Source organism: Calliopsis andreniformis, chromosome 8 (genome assembly GCF_051401765.1).
Source record: "Calliopsis andreniformis isolate RMS-2024a chromosome 8, iyCalAndr_principal, whole genome shotgun sequence".
Taxonomy (NCBI): Eukaryota; Metazoa; Arthropoda; class Insecta; order Hymenoptera; family Andrenidae; genus Calliopsis; species Calliopsis andreniformis.
Window position 1 is genome coordinate 7989602 of NC_135069.1, and position 24114 is coordinate 8013715.

A 24114-nucleotide genomic window follows, 5' to 3' on the forward strand; every position below is an offset into this window, starting at 1 on the left:
AGTAAGAAACGTTCGTATTACTTCTTATCAAGAAGAATCTCTGCGACCACTGAACCAGATTACTTTAATTTAAATATCAAACAACTTGACGAACTACTAACCGTATAAAAGTAATGGTACTCCGTGGCAATGGATAATAGAAAAACTATTTTGGGTAATATTTAACCCTAAGAAGCACAAAGCTGCAGGAACTTTTAAGATTAAATCGAGTAGAAAAAATTAATTAATAATTTAATCAAATGTAATTACTTTGTCATATAAAAAGAAATTATTGGAAGGCTATAGAAATGATTTATTTTAAAAGAATTAAAGTATTTGAAAGTTTGTTATTCGAGAAAGAAGTACTAGAGTTGCTTTCAATGTAGTAAAAGTAGGACTCAATAAACGATGCTAGTTTTAAGAGTATACGTTCCTCGTGACGGAAAATGAGCCAGTCGAAGCAATGATCGAGGCAATACGCACAGTCGCTTGTAGGTTGAGAGGTAAGGAAACGGGCACGTACCCTCTTATCGTGTTCCCGAACGTCAGCCTCGCGTGTAGCTTTATGCTAATCTCGAGCAGCTATATAAGCGACTGGTCAGTGCTCGAGTCACTCCCCTGCGTCGCTTCGTTTCAACCCTTGGCTGGCCCAGACTGCCTAAGGAATAACCTACTAGCGTTTCCCCTCGAGATCAGTAGCGTACCAATTATTAATTAAAGGAAGCTAGAGATCCCTTGCCATATATGGAATTAGACAAGAAGTATGTAATAATTAGGCTGTGGATTTTTCTACAGTTTTATATTTTCTTAAACACAGTTACAGAAATGGAATTTAAAGGAAAATTTGCTCCACTTTACAAATACTCTTATGAAATTGATGGCACAAACTTTAGGAAACACTTGCCTGTCTAAATGAACGAGAATTGTGTCTGACTCAGGATTTATTCTACTGACAGCTTGCACTAGCCAGATAAGTAGAATGGGTCCTCAAGTCAGACAAATATCTCCTGTATTCAAGACGCTTTCTCATGTGCTAATAAAATTTGGAATGAAAGCAATTTCAACATTCTTGATTGTCTTCTTATTTTGGCACATGAAATCATTTATAAAAATTCCTGATATCTATTATCAAACATCCTGTATTGAAAATATGCAACAAATAAATAATAGGAAATAGAAATGAAGTATTTACCGTCTGTATCTTATTTTCTGCGAATTGTAGGTGTCTAAGAAATTAAGTAGATGGTACAATTTATGTAACTTTCCCCTATAGTACCTACTTTGCATTATCCCCCGCTATGTGTCCTCAATCTTCCCTCAAACAGTGTTCTATGTACGCATATTCAAGAGAATCGCGACTTTTTATGCGATACGCTCTACTAAAGCGTAAATAACCATCGTTTCCTGGGGCTATATCGTTGCTAGACCCGATCCTGCATCACGCCACTACGACACTCGCGGCGGTGCATTTGTTCTACGCGCGATTTGCATGCACGAGGCCCTGTATGTGTAAGTACCGTAACACCACAAGCTCGGCACACTGTAACTGCTCCCTAAACGTCCCCATTCCGTTGGTATCATTAACCACTGATTCGTTTGTCCGAATTCGATGTCGAAAATTTAGCTTCTCACACGATTTGAAGTTGCTGATATTAATGTTTAATCGAATTATCATACCATATTAATTAACTATTAGTTACAATATTAATTACTAAAGTACTGTCTCTGTTAGAATAAAATTGGGAAGATTGACTCTATGACGTTTGTAGTTATTTAACTTTATTCAATGAGAAATATTTTTCTTCTCTTTTATGTACTAATTAGGTGATCTCTAACTTACTGAAGTGAAGTACGAATTATTTTAATTCGAATATGAAGAAAAGGTACACAAATATATTTTTACTTTGAATTATAAAATCACACGCTACGTTTGACAGTAATATATAGAACACTAATGCGTTTTAATTACACGACCTCGAGGAAAGTATATTACAACCTGATGTCGTAGCATTTGCACTTTAATCAAATGCAACTGCATATAACCTTACACGCTTTTAACTACGCCAAGAGTTAATTAAAGCAAAAAATCGAATTCTAAGATGTCTATCGTCGAAATTTGTTCCTTATACTCGACAAATCACGCGACCTTTGCGTTAAAGGCACCCTCCTTACATTAGGGGTTGCGTAGGTGTACCCCGACGTCTCTACTCCTGACTCATCGACGCTGCCTCTCGGTATTACATCGATAACTGTGTTTCTTTGTAGCTAACATTAGCCAGTCAATTTGCAAATTAACAACTACAAAACAACTGTTAGCCTCCCTCGAAAAACCATTACCATTACTACATTACTAGCACCCCCTGGAACTACATAAACAATCTGTAAAAGAATGTTTAGACCCACAAAAACGAATACTGATATAGAATACAGTATACTGATAGTCCAGTACAGTTATATAAATAATATAGATAAGTGACAGTGTACTTACACGAAACGAAACTCGTTTGCTTTAAACAATATCAAAATGCAATATCGATGGTTTAATGCACAAAGTTATATGTTCAGTTTTAGTCAAGTTTCAGATTGTATATCATAAAATGGACATATAATATTTCCTATACTACCCCCTAGAAAAAGTTGTCGATCAAACGTAATAATGTGAGATTTAAAAATTATTGTTCTCCAAATGTAATATGGGAATATTACATGGGTCTGTTACGATTGTATTTTCCCTTTTCAAACTCGACAGTATTGTTAAATAATTTCGTACTGTTGCGTTTGATCGAAAACTTTCTGTCAAGAGTAATATTAGCAGCGACTTTATAACGAGAAAACACCATAAAAGAGTTCAGTTTCAACAACACCTGAACTATTTCTCATGAACAAACCTTACACCTCAGATACCAAAGGGAAAGATAAAGCAAACAGTGAAACCTTCTCAGTGAAGATGAACTATCCGAGAGCAAAGGTGGATGCACCCTCAGCAACCTGTGGAGGGGATGGTGTGACCCGACGTACACGTGACACCATCGTGCAGCGTCGGCGTCGGGGGTTGAACAGGACAACCCCTTCACATGCGCGGCGTTCGCGGCCACGTGAAGTGTTGCGCTCCTCCACAACCCTCGAAAATGTCGACCCTCGACCACGGTTAACTCGCAAGCTGAACTCTATCCTCTCCTCGAACAAGTTAAACCGCAATTGCACGCTATCATTTTGGGAAAACTACGAAAGCTCGGAGAGACAGGGGCAGGAGGATAATGGGAATTCTACTTGGCGAGTGTTGTTAGGATGTCATGTTGACAGAAAGTGCTTCGTTCGATGTCTTCTGATACTGTCAGTATTTTATTCTTGAAAGATTCGTTGATTCTATCGCTGAGACTCTGAACCTTTGTAAGAGGTTCTCGTTTAAAGGGGGAGAGGGAGACGACTCGCGTGGAATGTGTATCGTTAAGTGCATGAATTATTTTGCGCGGGAAAAGTATCCTTCAAGGATGTCCTAAGTGAACGATCGATGGGTGTCCATGCGAACATGCACTGCTTCACAGTTTAGCGGTGTTGAATGATTCTGCGATCAGGCAAGTGCTCGACTGACTAACTTTGCACCACTGATGCTACAAATTATTGTTTTTAGTTGCTTCACACAGGCCTGTAACCCTTTAACAATTTAATAAAATCGCAAATTTTGGTAAAAACAATATGTTCTTTATTTTTTAAAATACTTCTATATATTGTAACGAATGTAAAATACGTGCTGTTTCTTTTATTTCATTCTTATTGGCGTCTTGCCAAGTCCGAGTTTCACGTGGGATAAACTGTCAAAGGGTCAAAACTGACCCAAGTACTCTCACGTTTAGAATTACTTCGTTCCCTGAGATATCATAGATTGTAGAATTTTTAATATCTTGAGATCAAATAACAAAAACGTAATAAATATAGATATTGTACACATAAGCATTAATGAGTGTAAATCGTATGAAAATAAGAAATTTTGAAGGAATTCTATTTTTAATAGTCCTCTCTGTACTTGGTCTTACAAATTTGAATTTCCAATGAAGCTGCTTATTGAATAAGTCATGCTGAAACGTTTTAGTTGACGCGAACTCTGTGCTTTGAACCAGACTGGCATGCCAGCACGACATTACGTCTCCCACTAACAAAGATATTTGATCGTTCTACATTTCCTAACGCGAAGGGTGTTTGACCGTGTGCCAAATATAATTAATAATAAATATACTGTGTGAATAGAATTCTGAAAAACATTTACGAACGTTGTACACGCGATTCTCTCGAGCACGCCTTCGTTTTAATTCATTACAACAAATCGTAATGCTATTAATTGTATCACTCTAATTAACAGCAAGAGCAACTCTCGTTTCGTATAGTGGAATCAATGTAATCTTTCTCATTTATCACCAAATGTGTTAGTCAAGACTAGCAGTAATAAATAATTAAGCAATATATAGAAATTGATGAACTGAAATATACTACAGTTCTCATACATTGAATGATGGTTCAAATAAATACTAACAGTGATAAATAAATAACATGCAGAAATTGATGAACTGAAATAGTCTGCACTTCTCATAAATTATATGATAATTTAGTCCATCAATCTCTATTGTAATGTCACATCACTTCAGCTAACAATAAGAGATGTTGCAATTACTAAATTATCAAATGACCATAGGAAATAAATTTTCTTTAAATATGTAGATTCCATGCATTGGTAGAATAAAGTTAGACTATGTGTTACCAACCTGCTCGTAAACACGAGAACCTGGTCAAACTCGAAGAATTTTTTATTCTGGCCTGATTACATATGTAAATTATACGACAAACATTAGGCAATGCACGTGCACGCCGAATGCCACAAGAAAAACGAAAAACTAAATCGATCCACCTGAAGTGGACATTGACCGGCAGTGATACCATTAAATTCTTATGCTGAGTGCACGAGCTTAAGCTTTATGCTTCTTCAAAGACGAAAGTTCCGCATTTACATATTAACAGGGAAGAAGAGAATAATTCAAAAACTTGACCTAAATTATTAATAACACTATGTCACGTATTGTCGTTCATAAAAGCTGAAAGTTCTCTGAACCTTAACAGCCATCAATATTTGATTTAGGAAGCTATTTTATTATTCCAATGCATAGAATCTTATCTGTACATTATTTGCACACAGAGAAAAATAGTAGGTTTACACTAGTAAACGAAACATCATTTAGAAGGAATCCTTTTCTGATACTCTAACTCCTCGATGAAATAACTACGAAAATTTGTTAGCCATTTAATGGTAATGGTCGATGACCTACATTTACCTGTGTTACGTGTGATATCCTGAGTTCCCTATTCATGATAGCAATGCCATCGGCACGTGGCAGGCGTGTGTCGAAGTGTGAACGTGTGCTCTGATTTGAATTACTTCAGCAGCTGTGGACAGAAGGCAAATATTAATTAAGAACGAACGATTCTTTCACACTGATTATGGGAAGGAACCTGTACACCCTACTAAATCGATCACTAATCTCACTTTCGTTTAATTGAATCGTTCCTCTGTACTACTGACCCTATCTGACTCTTAAGTATGAAAGTTTAGGTGCATGTGAGATGAGAGAATCATGTGCATACTCTTCAGGCAATTTTAATAAGACCCTAAATTACGTGAGACATTTCGAAAATTCACTAAATGGGTATTTAAAGAAATTGTACAAGGTTCTAAAAATTAATATAACAAAATTGTATGTGACTACCTTATATTTCTCTTTCTTTTTACTTAACTTAATCCTAGTATATACACTTTGAGAAAGTTGGTAAAAGATCAACTAGTGTTTGAGAATTAAGAAAAAACACCATGAATGAAAAAAACATTTTGTTTTAGACGTTTTAATTATGGATAAGCACCTTTAAATTTACAGTTGACTCATTCAACGGATCGTCCATTTGTCGAGGTCTGTTGACTGCATGTTCCAGTCGCGAATAATGAATGGTCACGACCTCGTTTCTTGATCATAAAATCGATATTCGCAATTTTATCGAAACACCGAATCTTATTGTCATTAATCTAAATAGATTGCTCGCTAGCAACAGCGATAGTATTATTAATTTTATGATCACGTGGAGCGTGAATTCTGGAAACTATACCGCGATGATTTGTAACGGTGCATTAAGCTATTACGAGAAATTTTTCCTCACATTAATCTCGGTGAACTCTTTAACTTCGTGCAATATGTGTAACAGTAATCAAAGAGAAATTGTATATTCTGTGAATTCAAATCTGGTACTCTCTATTATTTCTTGGCGTACTTAGAGAACAAACTGTTCGACATCATGACATGAATTAAATAAAAAAATTACGCAAAATAGAAATCCAAATTTGAGAATAAAATTATCTAAAGTGTCTAAATGATCCAAATTGCGTTGGAATAATGCACTCGAAACAGTTGTGAGCAAATTAACAGCATTGTTGGCGGAAACGAAAAGGGATAGACGCCCTATCACGCGGCATCGAGCAATGGCCACCGATTTCCGTGAATAATTGCTGACTCGATAAGTGGAATGACTGTCAGTCAATTGAGGGTTTACACTCGCTACCCTTGTAATATTTAGAAAAGAAACGGGGAAGTAACGACGTATCGATCTAATCGTTAACCTGTTCGTCGCTTATAATGAAATATCATTAGTTCCTTGCAAAATCAATTAATATATTTGATTATTGACATTTCTGTTTATCGAATACCGACAGAAATTATTACCATACTTTGTTCATATGAGATAAAAGTAAATACAAAAAATAATACAGAATGTTGAAAAAAAATATTATTTTTGCAGAATGCCCTTTGCACGAGCATGGTGCAAAATATGGATTTATATCGGGTTCGTTTTTGCATGGACGAAAGGGGCTCGTCCACGTTTTGATACGTCCACGGACATGGGCCTGGTTCTGATTCCTGCGGACGCGGAAGTAGATTCAGTCATTTTTCGACTACGCGCGACTGACCAAGATGCGGATTTTCCACTTGTTTTCGAGGTTACTGGTAATTAGATCAATTCCTGCCCTCTCAGACACTTTGCAATAATCTAACAACTTATTCTCAACCGATATGCAGCCAGTAGATACTAAACATCACGCTTCAATACACAATAAACCTAGAAAATCTCATACAGACTTTAAAAAAAAACATTCTGAAAGTGAAATTATTATAGAATTAATTGCCTTCTATGTCCCTTCCAAAATCAGAAAATACACAAAGTAAATCCACTTCAATATGCACATGCAAACACTGTCTATTAAATAAAAGAACAATAATAACCGAAAACAGCTGCTATAATCTGCATACTACTTAATTTCCAATCATTGTTAAATATCCTCTCGTTTACACATAAATATGCTATATTGCATAAGTGTATATTCATACGTCTCGTCTCTGTAAATAAGACTGAAAAAACTTTCGTTCAGCTACAATCACACCTGTTGTGAGGATCGACAACCTGCCGTGCACGTTGTACAACAATGTGTGTCAAGCTAACGTGATCCTGACGAAACAATTGGTACCTGGTCGCCTCCATGATTTCGCAGTGAGAGTTAGAGACACGAAGGGTGACTCGAGCTCTATGCAGGCTACTATTTCTGTGACGAACGCTACCACCCCACGTGATAAAATATTCCCGCACATACCTGCTCTCATAAAGGTGCCTGAGGTAATTATTTATTAGCGTAATGAGAGCCCATTATCAGAACCTTTCATCACACGGCTACTCACTCGAAATTTTTATTGTGTTTGATTATGCTGTTTAAAAGCACATCAAACTGTACTCTATTCCTACTTATTCTATAAATTTTCTGCAATTATGAGGATATGCATATGCACCGAACGTTAACATCATGTTTATTCGTTCAGGATACTAAACCGGGCAAAGAATTGGACTACCTGTTGGTGAGAGCCAACCAGTGGAGTGGGAAACCCGTTTATATTGAGCTCTGGGTGCGTTGCTTGAATAGTGAGGTGGATGGAACGAGATATAAACGTAGAACTTTTTTATACATAACTTCTAATAGTGGATAGAAGCTGTCATTTCTTTTGAAATGCCGTAAACCATTAGAAAATTGTTATTTTAATTGATTTTATGAACTCCTTTATATCTCCATTTCGTACTTCATAAGATTTTATGATCTCTCAGAACGTTATTTGAAATATGTATAACGTTTAATAACATCATAAAATATAAGGTTTTACAAAACATAAGAAAAGACTAACAATTAAAAAAAATAAAAGTAACTGTACTCTTACAGGAATTTCAGTATGAAAGGAAATACAATAAGTAAACGACACAATAGATACGATAAAATATTCTTAAAATATATTTTGTATATTTAATATTCTTAAAATATATTTTAGAACAGAAGAAATAACACTTTAAGGGTCTTGTGACATCTCAAAAATTACTTTACTACTAGCTTACTAGCTTCCACTAACTTAATTTAGAATGCGAAAGGCAAGCTTTTTCGCTAATAGTAACACAATATTGATTCCTTCGTTCCACCCTAATAAGCAGTACCTAATTACAGTTCGTTTCTGTGAATGTTAATACTATAACTCAACTCGATGTTGTTCTAGCAACCAAAACAGCTTTTCACTATCAGACAGCGACATACGCCCACGCAGACAAGGGGGATAATTACTTTAATCGGAGAGTTGGATTTTGAAACGCAGTCTGTGTATAGTCTCACCATGTACGCTACGGTATGATAAGCTTATATTATAGGTGTTCAACGATGGGTGTCAACAAAGTTAAGGGATGATTCTACGTGTAGAAATAAAATGAAAATGAAGATAAACGAAATTGCACTTCAGGCTTCGTTTCAGAATTTTAGAAAACGTCTAAACTACAGGTGAAATGTGTCTGGCCCGAGACTTATTCTACGTATGTCACTGTGCCTGATCTGACTACTGTGCGACGACAGTAGAATAAGCTTCAAGTCAGACATAGTTCACTCAAATTTTAGATATTTTTGCAAGAATTAATAACTCTGAAACGAAGTATTAAACTCAATTTTATCATTCTTGATTTTTGTTTTATTTTAGCTTGTAGAATCACCTCCAAAAATCTCTGACTCCTGTTATCGAACACCCTGTATTTAGATATATTACTCAGTCTTCAAGAATGCTAAGGAAGCGTTTAATTAAATATTTCGTTTATTAGGATCCTTACACGGAGCCTGGGAAAGACACTCGAAATATCGCAGGGTTAAATGTGTTCGTTGTAATCACTGATGTCCAAGACGTGCCCCCGATTTTCACCTTGGCACCCCCTCTAACAAGAATTAACAATTCCATGCAACCTGTGAGTTGTCATTATTCTCAGAGCACTACTTCTCTCGACTTATTTTTAAATATTAAGACTCGAATTAAAGCAAAAGGAGTTATAGAAAGAAAGTATATTTTTACGATTTCAGGGCGATGTAGTTTTACGAGTGCACGCTGAAGATGGAGATAAAGGAGTTCCACGTGACATCGTGTACGGTCTCGTGTCAGAGGGCAATCCTTTTACACCGTTTTTCAACATTTCGGAAACAACTGGTAAGAAAATGTACTATCATTTTGAAACTAATTCTCGCAACAGACTCTTAAATCTTCCTTGCCTTCTTCCAACGATGCTTATTATAGAATAAGTATTGTATGGAATATGTACGAAATTCACGAGATCACGAAATTTAATCTAGTTTTATGTAAGGCATACTAACATTCGCATAATGCTCGAAAATGGAATTCTCTCTAAATCACAAAGGATGTATGTGGTATGTAATTACAGTTTATAGCAATGCTATCAATAAAATAATTAATCTACCAAAAGGTACACAGTCGTGTAGGTAACTATTATACTGTGACTTGGTTCCTCTACAAATATTCAGTCGATCATCAGGGTTTCAAATTAATTTAATACCTCTTTGATATCCAACAATTTCCAACAGCGAACTGACGCGGCTTGATTCATGTCTTTCATTCACGGACTCATAGAGGAAGCGGGAAAAACAATTACGTATTCTATTCTAGGACTATTGCATTACTTGACTATACATAGATATGTGCTCTTGCAAAAGTTCTACTGCGAGGGAAATAGAATGATAAAGAGAACAGAATTCCTATGAGGGTTATTTGTGAGAAATATGCAAGGTCTTAAGAAAAGTATACAAGATGTTCGACAACAGGTGTTGAAAGTTTTAAGCAGTGAATATATGCGACACAATAGAACAAAGAGAAAGAATGACGAAATTGCTTTTGAGGATTCGTTTCAGAGTTATTAATTGCTACATGAACGCCTGAAATTCGAGAGAAGAATGTCTGACTTAGAACTTATTCTACTACTAGTGAGCATTAGTTAGATCAAACATAGAAATCAGTAGAATAAGTCTCAAGTCAGACATAGCAAACCTAGTAAAATAAATTCCAAGTAAGGCATAGCGTAATCAGTAGAGTGAGTCACAAGTCAGACACACCAAAGTTAGTAGAATAAGTCTTCCACAGTCAGACATTTCTCACGCGTATTTTAGGGGGTTTCTCAGTAACTAATTAACTATAAAATGAAGCCCAAAATACAATTTCGTCCTATTATAATACATAGCTCTAAATTTCGAAAACTTTCAGATTCAAAAATTAGTGATATAAATAATGGAACATTGGAAAAATTTCTCAAAAAAAACTGACTACCAAAATAGTCCACATTACACACTATAACATTAATTTACATGATCCATCTAATAAGTTATGTAATATCAACGAATACAAATTTTCAACAACAATTCTAAAGACATTGTCTTTCCTCCTACATATAATCTCACAGATTCATTACTTTACAGACAACTAAACACAAGCAGGTTTGGCACCCTTGCCCCACGAGCATAGGTCCTCCGATAGAAAATTCCACCCTACGTTCCCCATTTCAGAACTCTGTGCCCCAGAATTCTGTCAATTCTTCAACAATTTTATCGCGAGACCCGCTTCGCTGATAACATCTCGCATTTCCCCAGTACGTCTCCCAAAAGCGTCCCTCCGTGTCCTTGGAAAAAGGAAGGGCAAATGGGGTGAAGTTCTCCCGCGGTGGGAGGGGTCAGCTTTTTTCACGCTCGCCCCCGCGTGATTACATAGCACACGAGCCGCGCTATCGAGCGTCTCGGATCGGCGGTACGGATTTCTTCGCGGAACCGAAAATGAGTCAGGCGAGGAAGTGGCCAAGAGTGGCCAGAGGTAAGGCCTGTGACGGTCTACGCCGTGGTATCGATCGTCCTTAGGGGTCAGTATCTGCTTTTCAGGCTGCGATGCTTATCATTCCGTGACGTGAAGCATGCGACCTCTCCGTGGCCGTGCGCCCACGCGAGTGTGTGTGAATGCGGCTGACCAGGAGAGAAATGGTAAAAAGGAACGAGCCACGGCTTGAGGGAATAAAGGAGATAAACGCGTCCACTTTTAGGCGGTATTATCGGGCCAGGAACATTAACAAGCAGCCGTAACTTTGCTAGCGATAGCGCAATAAAGGGGGGTGATAAAGGGTACTCTAACTTTTTAATTACTCGTCGCGAGATTTATACTTGAGGGGGAGCGGTCTACCCTGGACTGGGTAACAAATGTGCGTCTTCGATATGTACACACACCGTGGTGTATGTGGATGATAAAGCTGTCCAAGTAGCTTGAAAATACAATCTGAGCTAACAAAGACATGAGTTTAGGGCCCTCTTTCGATTTTGGTGAAAACCACCCCCAATGTTAGGGTAGAAAATACATATTGTATTTTGGAACTTCTAGAACACTGTTCTACATAATCTTTTCAAGTTCTGAATTTAATGTTCCTAAATCGTAAATTCTTTCAAATTGGCTGACTTATTATTGGCTAATTTCACTGATTTAGAAAAGAAAGCAGAAAAGAAGCAAGTACACGGGGAAACCCTTTCGTCGTGTTACAGTTCGTGATGCATTATGTAAAGTTTCTAGCATCGGACATGCGTGCTTCGTAGGTGATACGCAACAGAGGTCGTTGATCGGGATGTTTTATTCATAATAAAAGTAATTTGATAGCGGAGACACTGCAGGCGACCTATTATTCAAACGCAAATGCAAAATACGTCCACTTCCCTTAAAACACTGACTACGCCAATACTAATACACATTTTCATTGAATTTCAGCCAGGTCCTCTGAATAAGTGTTCGTGACGATCGCTAATAATTTAATTTCGTTTAATTGCTAGGTGAAATAATTCTGGCGAGACCTTTGGAAGAACTCACACAGATTACACACGTCGGTGCGCCAGTGGTACTTACAGTGGTTGCTGAGGAGCTCAGAAAAAGCAGAGAGGAACCACCTGCACAGGCCACTGTGGTCGATGTTGGTTTTCTTCTAGGAGAGCCTGGCAACAGTCCACCATATTTCGAAAGCGATAAGTTGGTGCCTGAAATTATACAATACGCAGAAACGAAGAATATTAATAACGAATCCTGTAATCAATTGTAGTCAATTAAAATATTCATTGTTCAATTTTACAGCTACATAGCTAAGATCGATGAAAATTTAGAAGCAGGCACAGTAATCAATTTCGGCGAATATTCGACTAAAGTGAAAGATGAGGATATCGGTAAAGCTGGAGTGTTTGCACTGAAACTGGAGAACAATAATCGCACCTTTGAGATAAATCCAACAGTCGCAGAACGAAATGCAGACTTCGTTATTATCGTTCGAGATAACACCCTCATCGACTACGAATTATACAAAACTTTATCTTTTAAGGTAAGCAAGATCTTATAAGATCGTAGATCTGAAACTTATTTTAATTTCTTCGATCACAGATTGTTGCTCAAGAAGTTGGTCCAGCGACCAATCTCTCAGCATCAGTGCCAGTTACCATATTCCTGCAAGATGTCAACGACAACCCTCCAGTATTTGACGAAAAGTCGTACGAAGTTACATTGTCCGAAAATATCACTGCAGGCTCGCGTGTCATTCAGGTGAAAGTTACTTTCTACTTTATAAAAGCTTAACTTTCAAGGTTTATCAGGAAATGCTTTACAATAAATCCCATATAAAAATTACTTATCGTCATTATTTGTAACAGGTGCATGCGACGGATATTGACACAGGATCTTACGGCGAAATTCGATACACTGACATAACAGGGGAAGGAAGCGAGGCATTCACCATAGACCCTGATACAGGATTAATAACAGTCGCCATGGGATCCTCTTTAGATCGTGAGACAGCAGCGAAGCTTCTATTATCCGTGGAAGCTCGCGACGAGAATGGCAGCGGTAATAAAGGTGATGTGCCTTTGACAGTTAATCTGCTAGATGTCAATGATAATGCACCTGTTTTTGAAAATGGCGTCTATGAATTTACGCTGAACCCTGAACTGACCAATTTCACTGCGCCAGCTTTCATTAAGGTATTATTAGGGGTATCTATACAATTTATTAAAAGTTCGGAATCATTTTCTGGATTAATAAAAACGAAGGCTGCTCGTTCAACGCACATTCTGAATTTAAATAGAAAGCTTTGTAATTGAGTTTAGCTCTTGGATACTTTGAAGATATAGAAGTACTAAGTAAAATATCATTGAAAATATTAATTTCAGATTAAAAGTATCTCACCATGCAGTATAATGTTAATGACAATTAGCAAATGATTTCAAACTTTTAGTTACTAGTATATGTGACAATGACGTTGTTGAAAGAAGATTTAATCAAGGACTGAAACTTGTAGGCCCTCGATGCTGACGCGGAACCACCAAATAATATAGTCAAGTACGAGTTGATACATGGAAACTATGAAAATAAATTTTATTTAAACGAGACGAGTGGTGAATTAATTTTGCGATCACCGATAACAAGGATAAGAAGGAAGAAACAGAGCGCTTACAATAAATTCCCTAAGGAGAGAAAGGAGTTTGTTAAAGATCAAGGAAGGATTCAGGATGTTTCAAAAATTGACGAAGCATCATTAACAAGCCTAAATAAAACCAATCAGACAAATATTACTCAAAAAATACAAAGATGGAGACGAGCCAATGATGATGCATTGTACACTCTAACTGCCAGAGCATATGACTTGGGTAAATTGAATACACGCTCGCAATTAATAGTGGAATTTAAACCATAGGAATAAACAGATTCACTCCCATAACAAAAAACCACTGTGCCATATTCTTTTTTTTATCTACCTTATTCCTAGCTTTTATGTTTAACTCTGAACCAATATGCTTGATTTCGATACAACAGGCAAAATAGGTATCTTTTAAATTTGAGTTAATTAATGATTCCTCGTGAAGAAATGCATGATTCATAGCATCACAAAGCAGTCTTCTCAAATTAACTGTATGTGCAGGTATACCACACCTCTCCAGTGTGACAGAAATTCGAATAGTCAGTGGAATAGCAATGGAAGCTCGAATAATGATGTTCGTAGTGCCAGGAGAGCAGGTAAATTCAACCAAGACTGCCGAAACTCTGGCCACTATCACTGGCGGACGAGTGACAGTCCTGGAAACACGTCCTTACGTTCAGCAAAATCAAACTGGGAATTCGAGCACATTGCCAGCAGGAGGAAACAGGTTAGAGATTTACTATGCTACGTTTTGAATCGTTTTTCTAGAATAAATAAATAAACTAATTAAAAATAGTATAATAAATAATAAAAAAAATGTTTTAAGAATTATAAGAAAATGTTATAATAAAGAAATTAATCAAAAATATATTGCAGAAGTATTATAGTAGCGCGTGTTGAGCAGACAGAACCAGGCACCCCATTAGTGGATGTGGAAAAGATTAGGGACACGTTAGCTGCTAATGGAGTACGAGTTGTCGACGGTGGTGAAACGACAACAATGAGTGCCAGTGAGACGAAAGCACCTGTTACTGGGATTCCCTATTCTAACGGTGGCCAGACGACTATTATTAATAATACCATCACCAAAGTACAGAGTGAAGAAGTGGTTAGTTCATATGAACAGAAAATGATGGAGAGTACTAGTGTCAGATTGCAATCAGACTGTTATCATTTCCGAGTTATCGTCATTTAAAAAAGATTTACAATACGTGTGAGATATGTCTAACTAAGAACTTATTCTACTACTTGCGTGTATTAATGAGGCAAAACATAGCGAAATCAGTAAAATAAGTCTCAAGACAGACACGACGGAATCAGTAGAATAAGTTTTAAGTCAGAAAGGACAAAATCAGTAGAATAGGTCCTAAGTCAGACATATTTTAGTACATAAATTTTCGTTTTATTTTAGCATATAGAATCACCGATTAGAATATCTGACACCTGTCGTCGAACATCCTGTATACTAACGAAATGAAAATTAAGTAGAAATTTAGCTCACCCTCAAAATATTCTAACACATACAGTAAAGCTTCAATTAACTGGATCTTAATTTTTCGCAATTTTTTCATCTAGAATTATTCTGATCAAGTGTAATGATAATCAAAGTACAATAGAATTGAGACTGTAGTCATGATTCAATGGTAGTCTAACGATACAGAATGCAATTGTGCATTTCTCATAAATGCATAAACATCTGCAGGCTTAGTTGTAATTCCACTGATTACTTTTAGACTGTATACAAGGCAGAGAACAAGTTACTTTTGTGGCTTTTGATTATCCTGGGACTACTCATGCTTCTGGCCATTGCTGCACTGATTATTTGCTGCATCTGCCCTGGATGTCCATTCTACATGGCACCTAGGAAGAGGCGAGTGCATTCCTCTGAAACTTTGGTCGCGAGAGCTGATGGAAGACCGAAAAGGCACCTTCATCGACAGCCAGCGATGCCTATTGAAGGTAAATAATTTTCTCTTGACTTGAATGCACTTGTTATGTTGTGACTACAAAGTAGAATAACCATACTATATTATTTGTAGCTGTTTAATGATCTGAGCATTTTCCTAGAAGCTTGCCAAGAAAATTAATGCTGCAGAAAGCTGGCACTAATAATTCTGATAGCAATAGTAAAACATCATGATTCCAAATTTGTAGCAATTTTAATCCTATTTCTCCTAAACAGTGTGCATTCACCCATCCTTCTATTTAAGATTATATTAAATTCTAGCGTCATGGAACGGAAGAAAGCAGGCCTGGAGTGCTGACCCGACTAGAAGAAACTGGCAATTCAATAAAAGAAACGTGAAGAACTGCTCGCTGCCTGGAGACGTTGCCTACATATCTGGTCAGCCAAACGACATCCACCTGAATGCAGAGGTGCCGAGGATGAGGGACACTTCCTATGATCACTCTAGAAGAAGCAGAATGGACGAGCAAGAAAGAATGTACATGGAGGAAATTGATGGGCAAAAAACGAGGGGATATGATCCAGTAGAGCTGGATTCCTTGCAACGACACGAGATGGAGAGAGGTTCTGGTGTGCAACGACAAGGATACAGGCAAAGGTAAGTGTCATCACCTCTAACCTAATATATAATACCTAACTTCCTGAAATAAAGACAGAAGTAAAGAATGAAATCGAATTTAGTTCTACCACCAGGTACATGGATCCAGACATGAACGAGAGTACAACAATAAGGGAGCAACACTTTTATCGCGAAGGGAACGCTGAGGTTCTGCGACTGGTGACAAGAGGGCAAGTGGAGGATACCACAAGCCATCCCTATCACCATCACCCGACCACGCTGATCGTGGATGGCAAGGACATAATCCTACAGAGGTTCATACAAGACCAGAAGTCCAGGCACGAGAGGTCGATGCAGGATATCGAGGCAGCTCGTGTCATGGACCCACACCAACGACCCAAAGAGACATGTCAGCAGCCACCAGAGATCATTCTGATACCAGACAGGTTGGACCTTGGAACTAGACAACACGTAGAGGAGATAGGGCCCAATGTGCAAAGGCTGGTGATCGATCACGGTGATTACGAGACGCAGAAGATGGAAAAGGACTCCCAAATCAGAGAGACTCTGAGACCAGAGAGACAAATGGATGGCGTTGCTGTTGGAATCTCAGAAAGACCGACAGTAATTATCAAGGACCATGCAGAAGCTAGTAAAGCACAATTCTCTTTCAGCGACTTGGAGCCAGCTAGGCAAAAGACTTTGTTAGCTAGACTGCTGCTGAGAAGAGAACACCGACACGCTGAAGGGGGAATAGCGGATTCCGCGAGCTATTTGGAAACGCAGAGTCTTCCTGGACAGGTAGCAATAGCTACTCAGACTGACAGAACAACAGCCACTCAGACAGAACGTCAGGTGAGAAGTAGGAGTGACAATGATGAGTCTGATGAGGATTCCAGGTACAGGAAGAAACTCAGATCTAGAAAGAAACATGGGGAAGGAGATTGGAGGAGAGTTAGGACCCTGTGGATGAAGTCCCCCATCGAAGAAGAGGCCAGCCCTCGCTTCGACAAGCGACTGAATATTTTGAGAAAAAAGGTGAGGGAAGTAAAGGAAGACAGGAAGGTCTCCCTGGAACCTGAAGTGCTCAGAGAAATTTCTGACTCTCTGGATGGGAACGGGAGCTCGTATAAAGGGGAGGAAGACGAGTCTGTACAGACTTATCGAAAATCCACCGAGCAAACGAGCATCAGCTACAAGATACTCAGTGAAAAAGAAAATGGTTCGCCATGTTCGATGAAAATACGTAAAGGCAAGTCTGAGAAGGATTTTGGTGAAAAAAATTGTGAAGACACGAGTGACTATCAGAAAGTGAATGGTACCGAATCCACCTCTTCTCCAGAAATAAAAGTGAAACGAGAGAAACAGGGTAGAGAGAAGAGTCCCAAAAAGGAAGCGAAGTCGAAGATACAGAAGAAGCCTGATGGCATAATAAAGCCAAGCTTCAGGATTCTTGAGAAGGAATTTACGATGTTCACGAAGAAGCTTAGTAAACTAGGCGATAAAAAATTTCAAGACAGTACATGCAGCGACAGCACGAGCCAGGAGAAACTGGAATCGAAGGATCCAAAGAAGGACATGGATCACAGACCTTCAAAGAAACCCGATGCTTCCAGTTCTCAGAAACAAATGAGTGAAAGTACCTCGAGTGCATCCAAGACAGAGCAAAAAGGGAAGCAAAAGAAGGATGCAGCCATTGCTAAAACGAAGCAGAAGCTGAAATACCAGCAGACCCATGTCATGAGCACTGGTAGCTCAGAGTATGACGATATGTTTGATAAGACGAAAAAGCAGAGTGCTGCTCGTCAGGAAATTAGCAAGCAAAAGCACTCAGTCAGTCAGAGTCATGGCAAACTGAAACGTCAGACGCAAGTTGATAGGCGAGAGGGTAAGAAGCAAAGGAGTGAATTTCGGGAAGAGGAAATGGAAAGAAAAAGAGATAGTTTAGTAAAGGAGATTCCAAAAAGTGAATCTAAGTCTGAGAAAACTGGGAAAGTAACACGAGCTCCAAAACTAGCAACCATAGCTCGTAAGGATCATGTGATGGAGGAAACGACTACTAGTACGAATTCAGATCAGCCAGAAGGTAAAAAGGACGCGTTTGCTTTATCTGTTTTTGAGAAAAAGAGTAGTGACTCTTCTGGGAAAAATGTTAAACATTATCGAGATAAACAACCAGCTGGTACAGAAGTGATGCAAAGGTTCAGTGATGATTTTGTGGTGGAATCCAAAGTGGATAGTGCAGGGGAAGGTATCACCTATGATAAAGGGAAACAGGATAATGTGAAAAAGAAGCAAATAGCTACAGAGAAGCAGTTAAGTGTTAATGATAAAGTACAATTGAGAGAAAATGAGGGAAAAACTGTGAAAACTTCAGTAGAACAATTCCTGAAGACAGAAATAGAAGCACAGCAAGATGACAAGAGTACAACAAAAATAGCTGAAGATTCTATGACTCCTCAAAATGTTACACAGCAATTAGTCACAAGTTCTGTGGGTTTTCTGACTGACACTGCTGGATTTAAAGAAGAAAAGGAAATCGAAGCATCTGAGCCTGAAACTATAGCAATAGGAAAACCAACAAGGTTTAGAGAAGAAAGTAAAAAACTAATCAATATCCAAAGTGCTATAAAATTTAGTAGCAGAGATGAAGCAAAAACAGAAAAACAAAAAGATGAAATGATCAAAGATAAAAAGGAAACCATACAAGTAGAAGAAAAAAAATCAAAAGATAGTACAGACAGAAGTAAGTCAGTAGAAAATGCAAGAATACAAACACATGAAATTAGAGAAACAGTAAAGGATCATACACAGACAAGTGAAACATTGTGCAAAATGCATAAACAAGAGACATTTTCCGTGGATGATGAAAAGGAAGTCACATCGATGGAAACTTCACAACAAGAAATTAAACAAGAAATGAGCCATATGTTGAAGAAACAAGAAGACCAAAATCTTCTACAAAGTGATACTAAAAGAGATATAGAAGTAAAAGATACTACTGAAACTGAAAGTTCAGTTAAAAGGAAGATAGAAGAAGAGAAATTAGAAGTAAAGTCAGCAGAAATGCAAAGTAATGTTATGACTAATAAAACACAGGATATTGAGCAGTCAGACAAGGAAAATGCAAAAGATGAATTCTTGAGGGATCAGAAAAGTAGTACAAGCGAATATATGTTACCTGAATCAAAAGAACACGAAAAAGAAAAATTACTTCAGAAAAAAAAACATTCTGAATCTATAAAAGATCAGATTACACAAAAAGCAAAAGAAGAAACGATAAAAAATATAGAAGAGAATCGTGAAAAACAAAATATTGATATAGATGCAGTACAAGATCCCAGCCAGAAAGAAGAAATTATTTCAGAGACAGATATTCGCCAAATTGAGGAAAATAGTTCTTTGAAAAAGGATGAAAAATTTGATGATAGAGGAAAGAAATCTGTTATGAAATGCGAACTTGAAAAGGATAAAGACAAAATTCAAGAAAATGTAGAAAAAGTTGCTTCTAGTAAAGAAGAAGTAGCTCTCCAAGAAATAAAAAATTGTACAGAAATTAAACAGGAAGGAAGCACTTTTTTAGATAAAGAAGAAACTTTCCCCGAAGAAAAAAAAGCTGTAGAAGATATCATAGCTGAAGGAAAAGAAGATAATTTTCCAGATAAAGAGAAAGTAATTATAGCAATCGTTCCAATCGACAGCAATATAATTAATACACAAGGTAATATTCTTTTAGGTCCAGACAAACTTTTAGATAAAAAGGAGGTGGAACTTGATAATCAGGAAGTTAGTGAAATCGAAAAACCAACTATTCTTTCAAATGAACACAAAGAAAAGACTGAAAAAGAAGAAATAAAAAAGGAAGAAGTTGATGCAAAGAGGCACACTATCGACAGTCAAGAATTTAAAGAAAAGGAAAGTGTTAGCACAGAGACATTAAAAGCTGAAGATTATCACCATCCTATTGATGAAAAAAAAGGTGATGATTTGAAAACAGAGCCAGATGATTCTCTCCATCATGAAATTATTCTTAAAATGCCTAATGTTAATAAAGACGATATTATTCAAGAACAGCATGGTTCTTCAACTACAGATTCTACTATAGAACAAAATATTCAGAAAGATGAATATCACACAGAAGTTCCTACATCACCCGAACATAAAATTGAGAAAGCATCTGCATCTGTACAAGAAAAAATTGATAATCAAGTTGCTAAAGAAGGAACTGTTCTGGCAGACATGTTTAAAGCCGTCCATTTACTAGCTCAGAAATCTATAAACATTAACAGTTCGACGAGTACTGAAACAGAACCTGAAACCACTACACTTTCATCTCATTCTGAAAGTAAAGTTATTGATAAAGAAGTGCCTTCGTTATCCCTTGAAAAGGAGGACAAAGATCTTAAAGAAATTTCAAAAATAAGCGAATCTTCGGATTTCCATGTGGATGATAAACATGTGAAAGAAGTAGAAGAAGTAGACGTTGAAGATACAAAAAATATGTCAGAAGACAAAGTTGTAGCTAAAAATGGAGAAATGATAAAAATGCCTGAAACAGATCTAAAAATTGATACAACTACAGAACCAGAGGAAGAGAAAATGAAGGCCAAAGCCACAGAAGGCAAAATAACAGATAGATCTACTACACCTGCAGATGGAAACATAGCGATCGAGTGGAAGGAAATGATCGAAAAGGATCTAAAAATCGCTATAATGGTGCAACCAGAAGAAAGAAAAACAGGCATGCAAATTGTAGACAAAGAAGTACAACAAAATCTACCATCTTTGCCTACAGAAAAAGATATGGCAATTACACCAAAAGAAGTTGCAAAAGAGAAATCAAATAACATAGAACCAAAGAAAGAAGAAATCCACGAGCTAAGCAAAGAACTTCCCAAAGATCTGGAAAAGGAAAGCCAAATCTCAACCCAAAAACTTGATAAAGCAAAAGATTTTCAGGATACTGGATCTTCAGTTGACAAGTTAGAGTCATCCAAAGTACCAGAGAAACAACATGACGCATTGCACGCAAAAGCAGAAGAATTAGTCGAGAAAGTACTCGAGGAAAGCGTAAAGTTAAAAGAACTACACATTAAAGCGATAGATGACAAACTGGAGCAAAGTGAAAAGGAGTTTCATGGACCATTGAGCGAAGTGAGCGATAGTTCTCAAGGAACAGAATCGCTCCAAACTTCGATGGCGTCTAGGACGACAAAAGAGAAGTTTCCATCCAGTTCCATGGCGTCAGAGACTCCAGCAGATTCCCAGAAAATACTTGAACCCGAAGAACACATCGAATCGAAGGACCAACAAGCTGAATTACAAACTACAGAGCAGTCTGCTGAGAAACGAACTCCCTCCACGAGGGGAGACGAAGCAAAGTCTTTTCTAAAGCAACAATCGCTTCAAGAACGAGAGTCGTCGATTGTGCCTCCAGACGAATCGAGTAAACAGGATTCAGTCAAGAAGGAAACTGATGAAACATCGACTTTGGAGGGTACGGCGAAGGGGGAAGAGCAGGCAGCTTTCAGCGAAGAATATCCAGACGTAAGCCTCCCTCTTTTTACAAGCATAATACGTACAGTGGACGATTCGGATGACAGTGATTCATCGAGTGATATTTCCAGGAAAACTACGTTGACCACCAGACCGTACCACACACCCAGACATAGGTCTCGACAATCCCCAGAGAGAGACTATGTTGAAACAATGGAAGGCATTGATACTCCAAGTGTTGAAGATGAGGAAGAGAGGTTGACAGTGGAATTAGAGGAAAATAAAGACACAGAATCATTAAGAGACGATCAACTATCCAAAGATGTTGAAGATCTTAAAGAATCTGCTAAAGAGAAGCTCACTGAAATAGTGTCCACTGAAACAGAGGATAAGGGTAAAGATACAGAGTCCAAAGAGCCAGGAAAAACATCTCAGCGTGAAGAAGCACTGCCTCAATCAGCTGATGGAGTGCCAGAAGCAAAACAATTAGTATCGAAATTTAGGTCGAAGTCTGATAAAGAGTCATCAAAAGATGATGCACCGGCAGCTCCCAAACGCAAAGAAGCTGGCTCTCTCAAGCCCCATGAAAGACAAACGAAAGAAATGGACAAGAAAAGAGTCCTCGCATACAGAAAGAAAAAGAGCACTTCCGAGGAGTCTTCGGAAGAAAAAGCAACTCATTCTCACAGTCATGCTCGTTACAGATTTCGCAAAAAGCCTGTAGAAGATTCCAAGCAGAAACAGGAAATAAAGCAAACGAAGAAACCTGAGGAACAGCCACGACGAAAGCAGTCTCTAACGAGAGTAAAATCCGAGAAAGACAAGAAAGGGTGTAGCAGCAGTGAGAAACAGATTTCACCAAAAACTGGCGAAATAGACACGAGCAAAGCTCAACCAAAATACATGGCTTGGTACAAGAAGAATCGTGAAGAGATGGAGAAGAGGAGAGCTGAACTGAGGGCAACTGATGACGAGGACCAGCTTCCTCGTTGGCTTAGGAGGAGCATGAAAAACCAAAAATCGGAAAAGGATGAAAAGAAGTCAGACGAACAAGCTGCAGACACCACTCCCAAAACGAAACGTAAAATTAAGCCACTGGTGAACGTGGAGTCTGAGCAGCTGAAGGCCATCGTTCGTCAAGGCAGGAAGCTCAGGAGAGCTGAAGGTGGAAAGAATGAGGATCCTCCAATACAGATATTCGCGTCGACTCCACCTGCTCAATCACAGACAGACACCAAGCACCACCTGGTGCAGCATTCAGAATACAAATACGAGAGAATCCCTGCACCCTTCTACCTTCATCCCCCACCTGCTCCACACCCTTCTCCACAGATGTCCCCAGAACGCTTCGACGTTCCACCAGCGATGCAACATGTTCAGGACGAGGATTTCGATTCTGGGATAGCGATATCGCTGCAAGGTGGCAATAGATTGAGACACCAACAGCTCCTGGAAAAGAAGAGTGTCTTTGATATTGCCTACAGTGAAGCTGCGCCACCTCAACTTCGCGCAGACAGTACTACTCCACCGTCTTAAGGATTGAAGTTCGATTGAATTACATGACGCACAAGAACGTACAGGGTTAACAATCTCTTAATAATAGATTTTGAATATTGATGGAATATCTTCACGAGAGAAAATGAAGTGAAGAGAAAGTCTAGTTAGATTGGAAAAATGACTTATATTTATTAGATTGTATTTATTAGAGGGAAACTGATAGAGTCTAATGCACGGTTGCATGTGTATTTGAAGCTAACGTTAGGAAAATTTTCAACGACTTATTCGACCAGTGCAAGAATAAATGTGAAGTTTCTTATGACCCTGTAATAAATAATGATGTTTGAATATTTTACAATTTTTAATAATGGAGTTTTGTTAAAGTTACTGCCGTCCAAAGAGAAAGTAAGCACGCATACGATTATTAACTTTCTATTGTGATCGTTATTCTAATATTATAATGTTTATAATTATCTTGTAAATATATATGTATAAAATCTAGTGGGAGTTTGTTTTTTATGCACAATGAATATTTAAAAATTCTTACAAAATAATAATGCATTCTAATATAAAACCATAAATAATGTAAATGTTTTGACTATAAGAGCTTTAAAAGTTTTGCATTGATATCCTTATCAGCTGTCTTCAGACTAGCTTCTGTTCTTCCTGTTATACTGTTACAAAAGTATCCTTGATTCCGACTTTACCAGCTCTACTATCTTTTACCAACCAATTTTATCTTATCTGCTGT

At 37.8% G+C, this 24114-nt stretch overlaps 1 protein-coding gene across 1 annotated transcript; it reads left to right on the plus strand.

The window, feature by feature from the left end:
* Nucleotides 1-6782: 6782 nt before the first annotated feature.
* On the plus strand, nt 6783-23838 carry LOC143182072 (uncharacterized). Its single transcript, XM_076382814.1, is given in 17 exon segments — nt 6783-6831; nt 6879-7034; nt 7439-7680; nt 7881-7985; nt 8610-8723; nt 9184-9324; nt 9437-9560; nt 12221-12413; nt 12516-12756; nt 12816-12974; nt 13082-13408; nt 13726-14074; nt 14347-14572; nt 14722-14953; nt 15579-15804; nt 16073-16409; nt 16505-23838. Coding segments are annotated over 17 exon segments (10119 nt in total). The 3' UTR covers nt 23403-23838.
* The last annotated feature ends 276 nt before the right edge of the window (nt 23839-24114 follow it).